The 14,323-nt window shown below is 38.0% G+C and overlaps 1 protein-coding gene across 1 annotated transcript in view; it reads left to right on the top strand.

The window, feature by feature from the left end:
• The window catches only part of LOC108573036 (patj homolog), a 102,049-nt gene that overhangs the window by 4,863 nt on the left and 82,863 nt on the right, over positions 1-14,323 (top strand). The window contains exon 2 of the mRNA XM_017935392.1: positions 5,887-6,206. Coding sequence (XP_017790881.1) covers positions 5,887-6,206 — 320 coding nt within the window. The remainder of the gene's footprint in view (positions 1-5,886; positions 6,207-14,323) is intronic.

A 14,323-nucleotide genomic window follows, 5' to 3' on the forward strand; every position in this document is an offset into this window, starting at 1 on the left:
TATGATTTCTTTTCTGGCTATGCATCTAAGCGTCAGCCATTTAATGTTTTAGTACAGTATCAAGTAACAAATGCCAATCTGTTACAGGTTAATTATATCTAGGAATCCTTAATTTTGCAAATTAAAACAAAAGTTAGGATTACAATGAATTTTTTTCCCTAATACATCTACTTTTGTCACATCTTGATCAGAACCTCTGCCGCGAGTCTGACACGTTATTGTAGGTTAAAGGATTAAAGAAACGGAACTGATAACACGATATTATATCATATTAACAAACGCATTTTATCCAAGGACTAAAAGTAATTTTATTTAGAAAGAGTTATTAAGAAAAAGTTGATCCTTACGTTGAAGGTAATAATTGGAAAATTAAAAAAAGGACATTCATTTTTAATAATTCAAAAAAATATTGTAACGTTATTCCCTTTTCGTGGTCCCACGTTGGACACCAGTGTAACGTTTATTACACCCTTTTCGTTGGGCGGAACGTGGTCCTCAGGGTAGTGGTACTTCGCACTGAGAAGTACGGCCCAAGTGAAGGTTGTTCGTCGCATTACCCAAATTTGGCGCGGCCCTGAAAATGGGCCTGATCTGGTTAGTCGAGGGAGTGGAGGGGAGGATTACAGGAATCAGGGAAGAATAAACGATGGGTGAATAGAAATTTATGGAAGTGCCATAAACCGCTTGGATTGAAAGGAACGGTAAAGTCTTCCTTTTACTGTATTTAGGAACGCTGAGGTACCGGTCGTATGGTCAAGTCTCGGTTTTCTCAACGTAAGAAATGGTGTGAGCTGGATTTGGAGATTTCGTCTGTAAACTGTAGTAGCCGAAGCTCGTTAAAATCTGAGAGTTACACCTTGGGACCTTTCCTTGTGAGTCTAACAGTTCCCCCGCGTGTAAGGCATGGGTCTCGTAGAAAGCCTTACTGACGTGTCCACTAGGAGGCCCAGGACGAAATGCACAACCTTTTCTTTTCCGCCTATCCTCTCTCTCTGTCTCTATCGCCTTTCCTCCTGCACCACCACAACCGCCAAAACTCCCTCGAAAACAAATTGTGAGTTTTCATGTAATTGTGAATATTTACGAAACTGTACAAGATATGGAAAAAAAGTTAAATTTAAAGTTGTCTGGTTTTTGATGGCCTACATTGTGGTGATACAAAATATTCATAAAACATTTTTTTTTTTTCAAAACTACCCCCATCACTCTTAATCTTCAGTTGATATCGTTGTGTCTCTGATGACCTGCAACTGCTTCAGTTGTGATTCTTTGCTTGCTAGGCAAATTCATTATCCCCGCTTCTCTGTATTCCTTTCAGCGTAAGACACAGCTTCGTGTGTTACGTTAAAATATTCTTTCCGTTTCAAATCCTAAGCGTTAATTACATTTTTTGCTCCGTCGCGCAGGTACGAACACTTCTTCGTTGACCAGGTTTATGACATGCTCGCACCAGAAGGTTATTTTTGAGAACAAAGATGTAGCTACGCGAAAATATAAGTAATTTCTTGTAAACAATGGCTTTAGAATTTCTATCTTTCAATAGCCGAAGACGTGTCGTAAACGAGGTATTCCTGAAGGGTCAATCCACGGCACTCTCGGCGGAGGGTTGACCTGGCGGGAATTTCCGACGCGTCACCGAAGGATAGCGAAGATTCCACGCACCCGCAGGTAGGGCCCCACTGCTTCCAAGGAAAAGCGCGCTAAGTGCGCAATGGAAGGGTGGGTGACACTCAAGGGGCACGTTGATTGGTAATTTGTGCGTACGTGAAAAACCAATCAGCGTGCGTTCTTGCACTTGGCGGGGGAGTCACTGGGGTCTCCAGAAAAATTCGGGGATCGGCAAAGACATTCGCAAAGATTCTCTCGAGCGAACAACAGGTAATCTCCAGCCTTTCGAGTCATTTCAAAACAACGTTGTCAATCGTTCGTGACGCACTCCACGTTTTGCAAAGACATTCGCAAAGATTCTCTCGAGCGAACAACAGGTACTCTCCAGCCTTTCGAGTCATTTCAAAACAACGTTGTCAATCGTTCGTGACGCACTCCACGTTTTGCTAACGTTCCGAGCAAAACAAAATTTGAATTAGTTACTCAAGATTGACTTGGCGGGTAACAGTCGCGAACGCGAGTTTTGAACATTCACAAAAGAGCGCAACGCGACATGGTTTCGTTATTAGCGTCAATGGAACTACATTTCTGCAGTTTCCATGTTTTTTAAATTTTCGAGTTACCGAACGTCCCTTGTAAATTCTCTTTAATTCATGTCTCATAAAATCTACTTTTGTAGTAGTACAAAATTTTGCTCTTCGTTTAGCCGCAATTTTTTGAAAAAGAAAAATCTTACTTTTGCTAATTTTATATATGTATTTGTTTGTGACATTAATTTCGATATTAATATTTTCACTTTAAATATTACAAGTATTCGACAAATGTCAGAAGAATTTCGCGATGTGAAAGTACTATGATCGCTGCCCAACTTTTCAATTTTCCTGATTAACAGTAACATTGTTCGGGAAATGACCGGTCGAATAATTGAACTAGTTTGAAAATTGCAAATGTGATAGCTGGATGACCAAGGTATCGACCAATACGAACTCTGAGGTTTGCACAAGTTTCGAATAACTCTGCGATGCGAAATATCATGTGCACGTAACTAGATTCACTGTGACGTACGGTGCGGAGAGATTGCAAATTTACGAAAATAACGAAATAGAACGAAACGAATGAATTTAAATTGTGACAGAGAAATTGCGATCAATTTTTCTGCAATTCAAATTTAATTCAAATCGATTTCTTCCTTGGTAGTCGAGTAATAGTGATTTTCTATTTTGAAATTAAATTGAAAGTATTCGTACAATATTTGTAAATTTTGTTATTTTCGTAAATTTTCAATTTCATTTAAATATCGCTACGACTCTAATTCGAATGAATTTTTTCCTCGATAATAAACTTGAAGTAAGGAAAAATTGATCGGCGTTTCTCTATCTGAATTTAAATCACTGTTGATTCGCTTCGTTCTACTTCGTTATTTTCGTAACTTCGTTCTCTCGACGCTTTTCCTTTCTAACTACTAAACGATAATCAAATCAATTGCTGAAAAGGTACGCAAATTCGAATGAAAAATAAACGAACCAAAGTGATCGATTAATTCGGTTGGCAGTTTCAAAGTAAAGGGAATCTCGTAACTTCTGGCAGCAGTAGGCAGTGTGCTTTTAATTAATTAAGGTGTTTTATACCATCAACCAATTTACCTTGCTCTCGTTTTTCAGTTTATTCGTACCCGCTTGAAATTTCCAGTCGCTTGTTGGTACAAAATTAACGTAGAAACTTAGCCAACTTTTTACAATTCTGTTTAATTTCCTTCCTTTTCAAAGTCTCGCTCTCTTATAGCTTTCTATTTTCGCATCTTGCAATCAGTCTGGGGGAATAAGCAAAACTCGCAAGTAAAATAAGCTTTTGTCACTGTTGAGTGATTCTCGATCGGAGCAAGGTTACTTGGAGTATATAAAAAGGTTGTTGGAAAGAGACGAGCGTTCATTTGTGTTCTAATTGTGGCACGAGTTGATTTAAATGGTTCTGAGATTTCTAGCCATAACCAGAACAGTGCAATTATTTATTTTAAATTTATATTTAAATTTCAAAGGTAATGTATAGTTTTAATTTATTTTTTTTCGTTCAAAAGTTTCAAAATGGAATTAAACTTCTCCATGTTTAGTTTGGAAACTTTAATGCAAGGGTTCATTGATAAGTAAGGTCTTGAATCCTCTGAACTAAGTTTGAAACAAGATAAAATAATGATACTGGTATCAAAATGTAGTAATTTTATTTCCCTTAAAAATTTCAAGTTTATTTTACAACTTACTCACCATTTAGTGCTAATTATTTAAAAATTTTATTTGCGAGAGACTTTATGTTTGTAGGAGATGTCGTAGAATTTCTTCGTTAGAGTTTAACGTTGGTACAGACTCCTTTTGTCTTCTGCTAGATGTTTTCCCTTGATAAATTCTTTAAATTTTCAGTTCGATGAAAAAAATCAACTTTTCCAACTTCTTCACTTTCTCTAGTATCTCTCCTCGTCGTCGAAATCCTCGAACAAGGCTGCATTCTCCTCCTTATCGTTTAACAATCTCTCGAGTAATTTCTCGCCAGAGAACTTACCTTGCGGCTAAAAAAAAATTACAAAACTCTACAAACTTTTTCACTTCACCTCGCGTCCTTAGGCCAGGAACACCTATTACCTGTTACCTGAACATTCTTCAACCTCTTCCATTGAAAAGCCTTGCACCATTTCCATTCATACAATTTTCGTGACACAGATTATAAATCTTCCATCAATGAATAAATTACCTAAAAATTGAAATTCTGTAATTTATTGTATAACTTCTTTTTTAACGAAGACAATTACAAAGTCTCTTTAGTTCTTCGTTCCTTTTTATGTTTGTGTTTTCCTTTTGGCTATTCAATCTTGTTTTATGCATTTTAATATATTTTAATATCTTATTTTGTTAATTTCAACGATTGCTACGTTTTTACTAAAATTGACCAATTTTTAGAAAATTAGCCAATTGGCTAATTTTTGACCTGGCTGGCAACGAAAATTTTTCACAGGTCATAACTCGACAGGTTTTAAGGAAAAACAAGCATAAACTTTGAAATGACGTTAGTGAAACTCATCAGATAAATCATCATTATCTTCTTCGCATGATAATCCGTTGACAAAATAATTACTCGAGGAATCGGCTAGAAAAGTTCATCGTAGATTGATGATGTCTAGCATACCTGAAAAAGTGTAAAATTGTTGTAACATAGAAGCAGTAACAGGCAATGTTGGAATGAAATATATATTTAGCAGAAAATAAATAATAATGTTAAATAATATAATATGTTTCAAATACTTCACATTTGAACTAACAATCACATCAGATCCAATCATAACGAATAAAATGCTTCAGCTATCCAACGAAACCAACCGATTAACTGAATTGGTACGGAATGAAAACTTGCATATACGCAGATCACATCTTCACCGAACTACAATCTTTCCCTCCATTATCTCTCCGTGAATAATATTTATATACATACACTACGCAGACCATATAAATGAAACCGGCGATTTTGAATTCCATATAGCATCAGTATCTTGTATTACCTATGCTATTAATTATCGCGATTATTATCTTAATTATCGCGGACACACATGTGGATGTAAAGTTGCTGAACGGGTTGTGGGTTGTTGTTCCCACGTTACAGTAATTTTCTGATTTTTTGGCTATGCTCGACACCAATGTGGCGACCGCCACGGGGGGGCCACGCACTTAGGCCTGGCGACTCTTGGCCCTCGAGGCGACAATTTTCTGATTTTTTGGCTATGCTCGACACCAATGTGGCGACCGCCACGGGGGGGACCACACACTTAGGCCTGGCGACTCTTGGCCCTCGAGGCGAAGAATCGAGAGATGTTTTTCCAAACATCTCTGAGTTCCTTCGTCCTGGAGGACAAGAGTATTGCCTCGGAAATGCAGGCCAGCGCCCCCACTTCCTGGGACTTTCCCAGGGAAAAGGGGCTACTTAAGGGAGACATTTTTGTTGTAGAGCTTCTCTGCACGCGCATCATGTAGTTTACATTTGACATTAGTCATCCGTCCCTCAGTTTCGCATCTCAATAGGTCCCTCTCATAGGTCTTTCTTTCTCTTATAGGTTGGCAAAAGTGTATTGAACATTACGGAATTTATTTGAAATAATAATGTTTAATTTTAACGGAGTTATGTCTTTTTTTCAAATTGCACGACTTAAAACCCTAAAGACCTAATGACCTAATACTGACTCTACGTTGCTTTTGATCTCACCGATTCAATTGTTTCTTATCTTTCTGATTTAACGAAAAGACGTTGGGAGCTCTTTGCCGACGGATGAGTTGTCCGGAGCATCGAGTTCGACAGCGGCCGCGGGAGCAGGTGTGTCCATCATCGGCGGCGTTGTCGGCGGGACAACGAATCAGGCCAGCTCCGACAAGGATCAATCGGTGTCAACGTCATCCATCGTTACACCGGCGCCGACCCCTAAGTCCAGCCAGCCGACGAGCACCGCCTCGGCGTCAACACCGATACCGACACCACCGACCTCAACCCCGGTACCTGGAGGCCTCGTTGTCGAAAGGAGCCCCTCCGCCGTCAGCGACGCCTCCAAGAGTGGCTGTGACATGGTGGTAAGTGGCTTACTTACGCTTTCCTTTCTGCCGACGTTCATTCTTCCTCTTATTATTTCTCGTAACTTTTTCTTTCTTCGAAGTTCTTGAGGCTTTCGCAGTTTTGAGGCTTGGATTGTTTGAATTATTAATCGAGACTTCAGGCTTTAAACAACTTGTTTGTGTCCAATTTGTTTTTCAGTTCCAACGTTTCGTCTGCGTTACAGGTAGCTTCATCAGCGTTAAAAGATACACACGAATTTCTGTTTCTTCTTTTGGGGGGTGGGATTGTTTATGGAAGATTGAAGTTACAGGGTGAGTCAAAAGAATAACGTGGAAAGTTGTGTTGTTTGGTTTGGAGGAATTGGGCGTTTGAATAGAATTTTGGAAGGAAGTTGTGAAAGATTGCATTGCAGTGTGTAATTATTTCATTTTTGGGGGAAATTGTTTGTGGAAGATTGAGGCTACAGGATGAGACATAAGAGTAAAGTAGAAAGCTAGATTCTGTGGTTTGGAATGGAATTTGGAAGGAAGTTGTAAATGATCGCATTGGAGTGTATAATTATTTAATTTTCTTATTTGTTTTCGGAGAATTGTTTGTAGAAGGTTATAGCTACAGGGTGAGTTAAAAGAATAACGTGGAAATTTGTGCTGTTTCGTTTGGAGGAATTGGGAGTTTGAATAGAATTTTGGCAGGAAGTTGTGAAAGATTGCATTGCAGTATATAATTATTTCATTTTTCGGGGAAATTGTTTGTGGAAGATTGAAGCTACAGGATGAGACACAAGAGTAAAGTAGAAAACTAGATTTTGTGGTTTGGAATGGAATTTGGAAGGAAGTTGTAAAACATTGCATTGGAATGTAAGAATTATTTTCTTTTTTGTTTGCTTAATTTAGATTTTAGAGTTCATGGGAATTAAACATTTAGAAAACGAGTTATGCGTGAAGTTAATTATGAAAAATTTAGGTGTTCTCTTGTAAAAAAACATGTGGAATCGGGGCCTCCATACCCGTCAACAGGAGAAATAACAACGAGGAAGTTAAGAGGGCGCCTTGGCAATGGGCAGGTCCGATTCCCGCTTGGGTCCTCAAATTTCTCCAGGGCTCCTACAAACACAGGGTGGGGCAATAACTTTGTTCACCTTGAATATCTCCGTTCTTTTTGGAGATATGGAGAAACTTGGTTTATAAAAGTCGTACGGAACGGAGAGGACTATAATATGGCAGTACTAATTTTTGTGTAGGTGGAGGATTTTCGGAGATTTCATGGTCACCTCCATTTTTTCTTTAAATTGCTTAACGTACTTTTCTATGCTTGGCAGAGTAGAGAATGTTTAGGCGATTTCAACGCCTCCTAATGCAATGTAAGTATACAACAAATCTTGTTGTAGTGCCCGTTTGCATCGATGTAACATTGGAACTGTCGGATTACCGAAGCCCGCGCGCTTGTTGTCACTTACGGATTGATTGTGGCACATGCTGCAATGAGTCTTTGTCTCATATCTTGGAATACTCTTCCTGCATTAGTCGTTGAACATTGTTATCGCACAGCAAGAGCTACACTCGATAGGATCTTCCCGAATCGATGGGCAGGACGTGGTGGGCCAATTTCGTGGCCAGCTGGTTCAAATGATTTAACACTACTTGATTTCTTTCTGTGGCGAACGTTGAAAAATATTGCGTACCAGGAGAAGCCAACAACGCTACAAGATATGAAACGAAGACTTATTGCAGCGCGTGCCACAATCAATCCGGGAGTGATAACAAGTGCACAGGCTTCAGCAATCCGCCAATTCCAATGTTGCATCAATGCAAACGGGCACCACTTGGAACGTATAACGTATGATTTGTTACTTACTCTTTCATTTATTGCCGAACGACCTTATATTAGGGGTCGTTGAAACCGCCTAAACATTTTCTACTCTACCAAGAATAAGAAAATACGGCAAGCAATTTAGGAAATTGAAGGTGACCTTGAAATTTTGACTTTTGTGAACAAAGTTTCTTCATACCTCTAAAAAGAAGGGAGATGTTCAAGGTAATCAAGTTGTTGCCCCGCCCTGTATATGTGAAAAATATATAAACTATTGTCCTGTTATGCCGCGGCAAAGAGAGGAGTCTCGAAGGATGTCTTCAATGTTGAAAAGTAGTTTATTAATCACGTACAGAGGACGTTTTGCGGAGGTGTGCGCGGGAGAAGGCGAAGCTAACTATTAACTAATGTATGCCTTCGTTTTTCCTGGAGTTTGTACCCTTTTGACGAGTAAGCCGTTCCAGCTTCGAACGGCCAAAGGATCTAATTCTATGAGTAGGATTTTGTCACTATCCCAACAGTACATTAATTCAATTGTTCTTTAGCTATTAGTAAATTTGTTGTGAGGTGAATCTTATTTCTATTGAAAACGGTGTTCCGCGTCTTTCACACGCCAGCTTAATTTTGTGTGAGTTAAATGAGTTATTCGTATAGAAAATATAAGTGTGAATTACTCTAGTCGACTGATACAGACTCTCTGTATATTAGCCCTTTTCAGATATTTGCGGACACTCAGTCGCGTTGTATTTTTCTCGCTACTTATACTAAAATGTGTGATAAGGGGGTGGTCTATGATGACGAATAGAAGCCCTTCTTCATCTTGGGTTGTCCTCCATGAACAGCGAGTACGCGGTTCACTAGGGGACAGGGTGGTGGCATGGCGTCATGGCGGTGGTGTGAGGCCCAAGGGAAGGCCAGTCATAACGGTACTGAAATGTATGTGTCTGTATGCAGTGGCTTTACGACACGTCAATTGCCATTGAAGGAAATGTTCGGGCGCCAGGAAGGCGTATGACACGCACAAGCGTCGAGTTTCTGCGCCCGTAAAACACTTTTTGGTCCTCGACATCGCTTCGAAAAGAAAGGTAAACACAAAAGAATTGAAATTAGAAGCCCTCAAAAATAGCAGGCCTGGTCGTCCGTGTCATAAAGTCAAGCTCTTAACGGTTGCGTTTGGGACGTAACAAAATACTTGTAGGAAATTTATAGAAATAAGTAACAATATAATTTAGTCTAAAAGATTGCGATCTTCCCTATAAAATTAGAACTTTTCATTTTTAAGAGGAATTTTTATGAATTGTTTTCTGAACAATTACCATTTCGAAGAATAAACCTTTTTCTGGGTTTCAGTATTCTTTAAGAATTTTTCAACGGTGTCCTAGTTGAACAGTGTTCTTCAGAGAAGTTAGGACCGTCATTGTCGTACTTTCCAGTGGCGCAGTTTTCAAAGAAATTATTTTGTCCGTATCAACTAGTCTGAATAGAGATCAAAATGTTTTAAACGTAGATAGCGACATCGCATCAAAATTACCCTTGCGTAAAGTATAGTGAATACATGGTGGAGCTAAAACAAACTTCCTTTGACACGATCCGAGTACATATATAAGTTTATATGCCTGTGATGTATACCTACGATATGAAGTTCTATAAACTGCAATACACTGGCAGTGTTCGTGCAAGAAATTTTTGATATTAGTCTGTACGTAGCATTCGCTAAAATTGACCCTTGTTTTTCTCATTTATCGCGGAAGTTCATGATGTTAGTTATCTACTAGACGACAGTGCATGTTAAATTTGCATAAATTATATTCGTTAATTGTACAATTAGTCTCTTGTTTGAGGAAAACAAACTAAAAAATTTGAGATTAATGTTTCTGTAAAGAGGAATAATGGAAGCAAATGCTTTTGCAAATAAATATTGAATATTTCTAAAATAAATCGTTAAAATTTTGCAGGAAACTAAGTGAAGTATTGATAATTCTATTATTGGAAAATTTTATAAACAGGGACTGGTTAGGTTGTAGGAAAGTTTGCTTTTACGTGCAGTTTTAACAAGCTATGCGTGTTATCTGGAGTTTGACTTTGTTCACAATTTCGTTGTAGATGCATGTGGAACGAGTAGGCTACTAGGGTAATAAACCGCAATTTGTAACAGAGGTAGTGACAACGTATATAAAATGAAGCACAATTTCTTGCACGGGATATAAAATTAGATAAGAAAATTTATTTAAAAAGACATATCTTTTTAAGGATTGAAGAATGAGTATTTGTAAACATATCTGTCTATTCTGTTTACTACTATTGCTACCACTTTTATTATTAGCTTAATTTTCTCTTGCTCTTGCTATTATTACTTTTATCACCGCAACTACAACTACTACTGCAATAGCTATTCTTATTGGTTCATCCACTACTATTGCTACCACTCCTTTCATTATTATCTACTACTATCTTATACTACTTCTCCGACTATTATTTTCTACTACTATTAATTATTTTATCACTATCTTCTACTGCTACTGCTCCTTTCATTATTATCTACTAGTATTACCTGTACTGCTTTTACTACTTATTTTACTATTCTTTCCGTTTAGTAGATATTACTTCTCTTACTATTGTAGATTACTTCTTTGACTATTACCTTCTACTACTATTAATTATTTTGCTATGTTTCTACTACCACTGTTACTGCTATTTTGTACTACTATTACTACCTCTTTTGCCATTATCTTCTACTAACAATTCTTCACTATTACCTTCTTCTACTGCCATTTCCTTTACTATTAGTCCCCACTAATAGTTACTTCTTTCACCATTATCTCTCACTGCTATTACTTTTACCATTACCATTGCCTCTGCCATTGCTATTCCTATTATCGCCATTCCTACTCTAGCCTCTACCATTACTGCTAAGCTGATATCACTTCGTGCAATGAAGGGTTTATCGTGTCCGTGATACCAGTTAATTCTTGGCGTCGCGATGGAAGATTTAGTTGATCATTAAAGCTCGCGAATAACTCGCAATCGGTTACACGGAACGAGCCCGGTAATGGAGGAAATGCCGCATTGCTGGAATTATTAATACCGCACCTACATTTTTGAACTTGCAAAATCTACGTGCACGTGAGACAGGTGAATGGTTGTCCTGTATTAAAGCCATCTATCTTGAATACCCTTCCTTTCGTATTGGCTCATCCTGTAAGTAGTTTTGGCTAAAGTTTTGAAATTGAAGAAAATTTAGCTCTTTTAATTTCCATTGCGTTTCACAACTTTTTCCCATATTAATCTTACATTTTCAATTCCTTTGCGGTACAGTTTTTTGAATTCCATTGTTGTTTACAAATTACGATACAACTTTTTTGGTTTCCAGTTGAAGGATGAATGAAGCTCCGTTTAAATATAATCTTCTGTATTGAATCGTTTCAGATGATTTTGTTAAGGCATCGTTTGTGACACGGGCGTAATAAGAGGCTATTTTTGAGCTTAAGATTTTTAGCTTATTGTTAGAATGTATTTAGAGAATTAAGATATGCCCTCAACAGCTTGAAAACCTGTTACAAAGTGGAAATTTTTGAAGAGTTATTCAGAAATTAGTTGTAACTGTCAGGAGATCGAATGGTCTTTGGTGTTGATGAAAATCTGGAGGAAATGCAGCGTTGTTAAAATATCCGTTACCTTCATTTTATTGTTACATATTGTCGCCCCTCCCGAAGAAAAAGCGCGCTAATGACCAAGCAGCGTACATGTAAGAAATGAGAAAGAATACGGCCGCCAATGGCCAGAGCATAAGAGTTAGTCAAAAACCACTCACAGGGGAACTTCGGTAATTCGAAAATTCCGTTTCTTTTTTAAAAACCGTCAATTTTTCTGCTCTTTTTCGGTTCTTCGGGGTGAAAACAGCCTTTGAATGAAGATAAGCAACAAACCTGCAAAATTTCAAAAAAATCGGAATTTTTGGGTCACCGAAGTTCCCTTGTCAGTGACAACCCAAGAGTCAGTTATAATCAGTCAGTCGGTAGTAAGTAATCAGTTAGAAACAAGCTGCTAGCCCAAAAACAACAATCAAACAACTAGTGAGCTAAGCACTCACCTAGGCACTAATTAGCGAAATTAGCACTCAGGCCAATAAGGCACATTTAGGTTTCTTCTGTGCAGTTAGTTTAAAGTCAGCTTTGTGTATAAATTAATAAAAACACGAGCTAGAGTGAGAATTCAGTTTGCCAAAGACAATTTGGCTGGTCCTTCGAGGGGGAAAATTCAGACTGTATATACTACTGTGCAATATTCGCGGACTAAGATGGCAACTTCAGCAACTGTCACAGTCCCCACAGATTCTGAAGTCTCCGAAAAAAGTGGTAGTCCAATGGTGCCAAATCAGCAGAATATGGTGGATGAGTCATTACTTCTCAATCAAATTGTCTCAGATTTTGTAGCGCATTTTTTCCGTATTAGGTTTGGCATTGTTGTGATTGAACATGATTTCTTTTCTATTAGCCAGTCTACCCAACTGTTGACAGTACATGTCCTTCGTAATGGTTTGATGGGTTGGTAACAGCTCGTAGTGTATAATTCCATCTATGTATATCCAACAATTCAATTGAGAAAATATTCTTTTTCCAATCGACACAAGAAATTGATCATTTCCGCGAAAATGGAAGATACCGTATTACTTAGGGGGTGACACAAGGCATAGCGTTTCACTTGTTCTGTTCCCCTAATTTGATTTCTTAGAAACCGTTTTCAGACGCCTTAAATTATACAGGTTCGACATTTCTCTCTACACGCGACAGGATTCATTTATTACGACGTCGATAAACCAATGTAAATTACATTGTGATCGTGGCCTCGTTCACCGGAAGTGATAGGGTGACCCGCACAGTGCCTTTCCAGCTAGTAACTGCGTCACGTTTGCTGTTTCCAGCGGAAAAAGTCGTTTCCAGGGGAAAAATTTCACCCCACGATTTTTGTTGACTTTACCACATTGATTGATGTTTATTTAGAGTAAACATAGCGGGACCTTTTTGAAAGGGAATATATGTTTTACTGACAGTCGTTTCGTGTAACCAAGATAAATATTTTGTCGATCCATTAGGACGTGGAAAATTGGGGTAACTTAAAAAATTATTTCCAATTTTTCTTCGTTTATTCAAAGATTCTCCGAAAGGTAAATTTATTCTTATTGCGATTAAATGTTCATCGAGGAAGAAGTACGAGGGAAAAGTAGCACAGTCGGTAAATGAAAGAAATTACTATGGTAATTAGCTGATAAATTTGCGAAGTATTAGTAAATCACGCTTTTTACGCTGTCACTTGCAAATTTAATTATCTTAGAATGTTCGATATTCTTGAATTCAGCAAACGTCAGTTTCTATTATTCAAATGAGGAATTATCGACGAGGGAGGGATTTATTTTACTTCTTTCCAGGTTTCTTCGTAGAATGAAAAACGTAGTTTTTACAATTCTGAAAGTCTGAGAAGCATTTCAAGTGATAAAGGAAATTAAAGGAGGCATTTTATATATGGTACAAAGATATCTTTGTTTTCTGGATACTGATGGTGCACAGATATCCGACAAGCTTCGATTAGCAGATACCCGATAATCGCTTAATAGCATTAGATAGCTTTTGAGTATGTTTGTTATGTATCTGCATAATCACGTTGTTCAAACACCAAATTGTTTTCATACAAACTGGCCCACGATTAACGTTAGATGCAACGATTTCGTTATAGACTTTTTCAATTTACAATTGTACGTATTGTAGGAACCGACGACGGAAAAATATTGAAGGACCCCAAACGGGAATCGAATCCGAGACCTTCGGCTTACCAAACCGAGGCTTTGCGCGCTACGCCAACCACTCCCTCTGTATTCTCCCGTGCCGGTTTTCTATTTTGGGTATGCAGGGGTACGGAGGGGGACATTATGTGGTATAAATATTTTTTTGTACCGGGTATGGTGGGGGAGATTTTAAAGTCAGTTTCATTTTTTTAAATGGAATGCTATATCTTTTTATACATAATATGATAGTGTATGTTAAGACGAGTCCAACGAGGTGCGAACAAAGTCATTTAAAAAACATATAAAAATCACTTCTTTATACTTTATCTTTCGTATTCCACAACACTGATTTTTCTTCATAGAGAGTGATTAAATCGGTGATTACATTTCTCCACTAATTTTTTTTCCTGACACTTTTTACTCGCACGAGAGTTCTGCTAAGAATACGAAACTGCTTTGTGTTTGCAAAACAACTGTTTATTCGATTCGTAACTCTCAGAGAGTTGAGCGATGCTCTCAGACAGTCACTCTCAGACGCAGTGTCCA

This window comes from Habropoda laboriosa, unplaced genomic scaffold (genome assembly GCF_001263275.1).
Source record: "Habropoda laboriosa isolate 0110345459 unplaced genomic scaffold, ASM126327v1 scaffold89, whole genome shotgun sequence".
Classification (NCBI taxonomy): Eukaryota; Metazoa; Arthropoda; class Insecta; order Hymenoptera; family Apidae; genus Habropoda; species Habropoda laboriosa.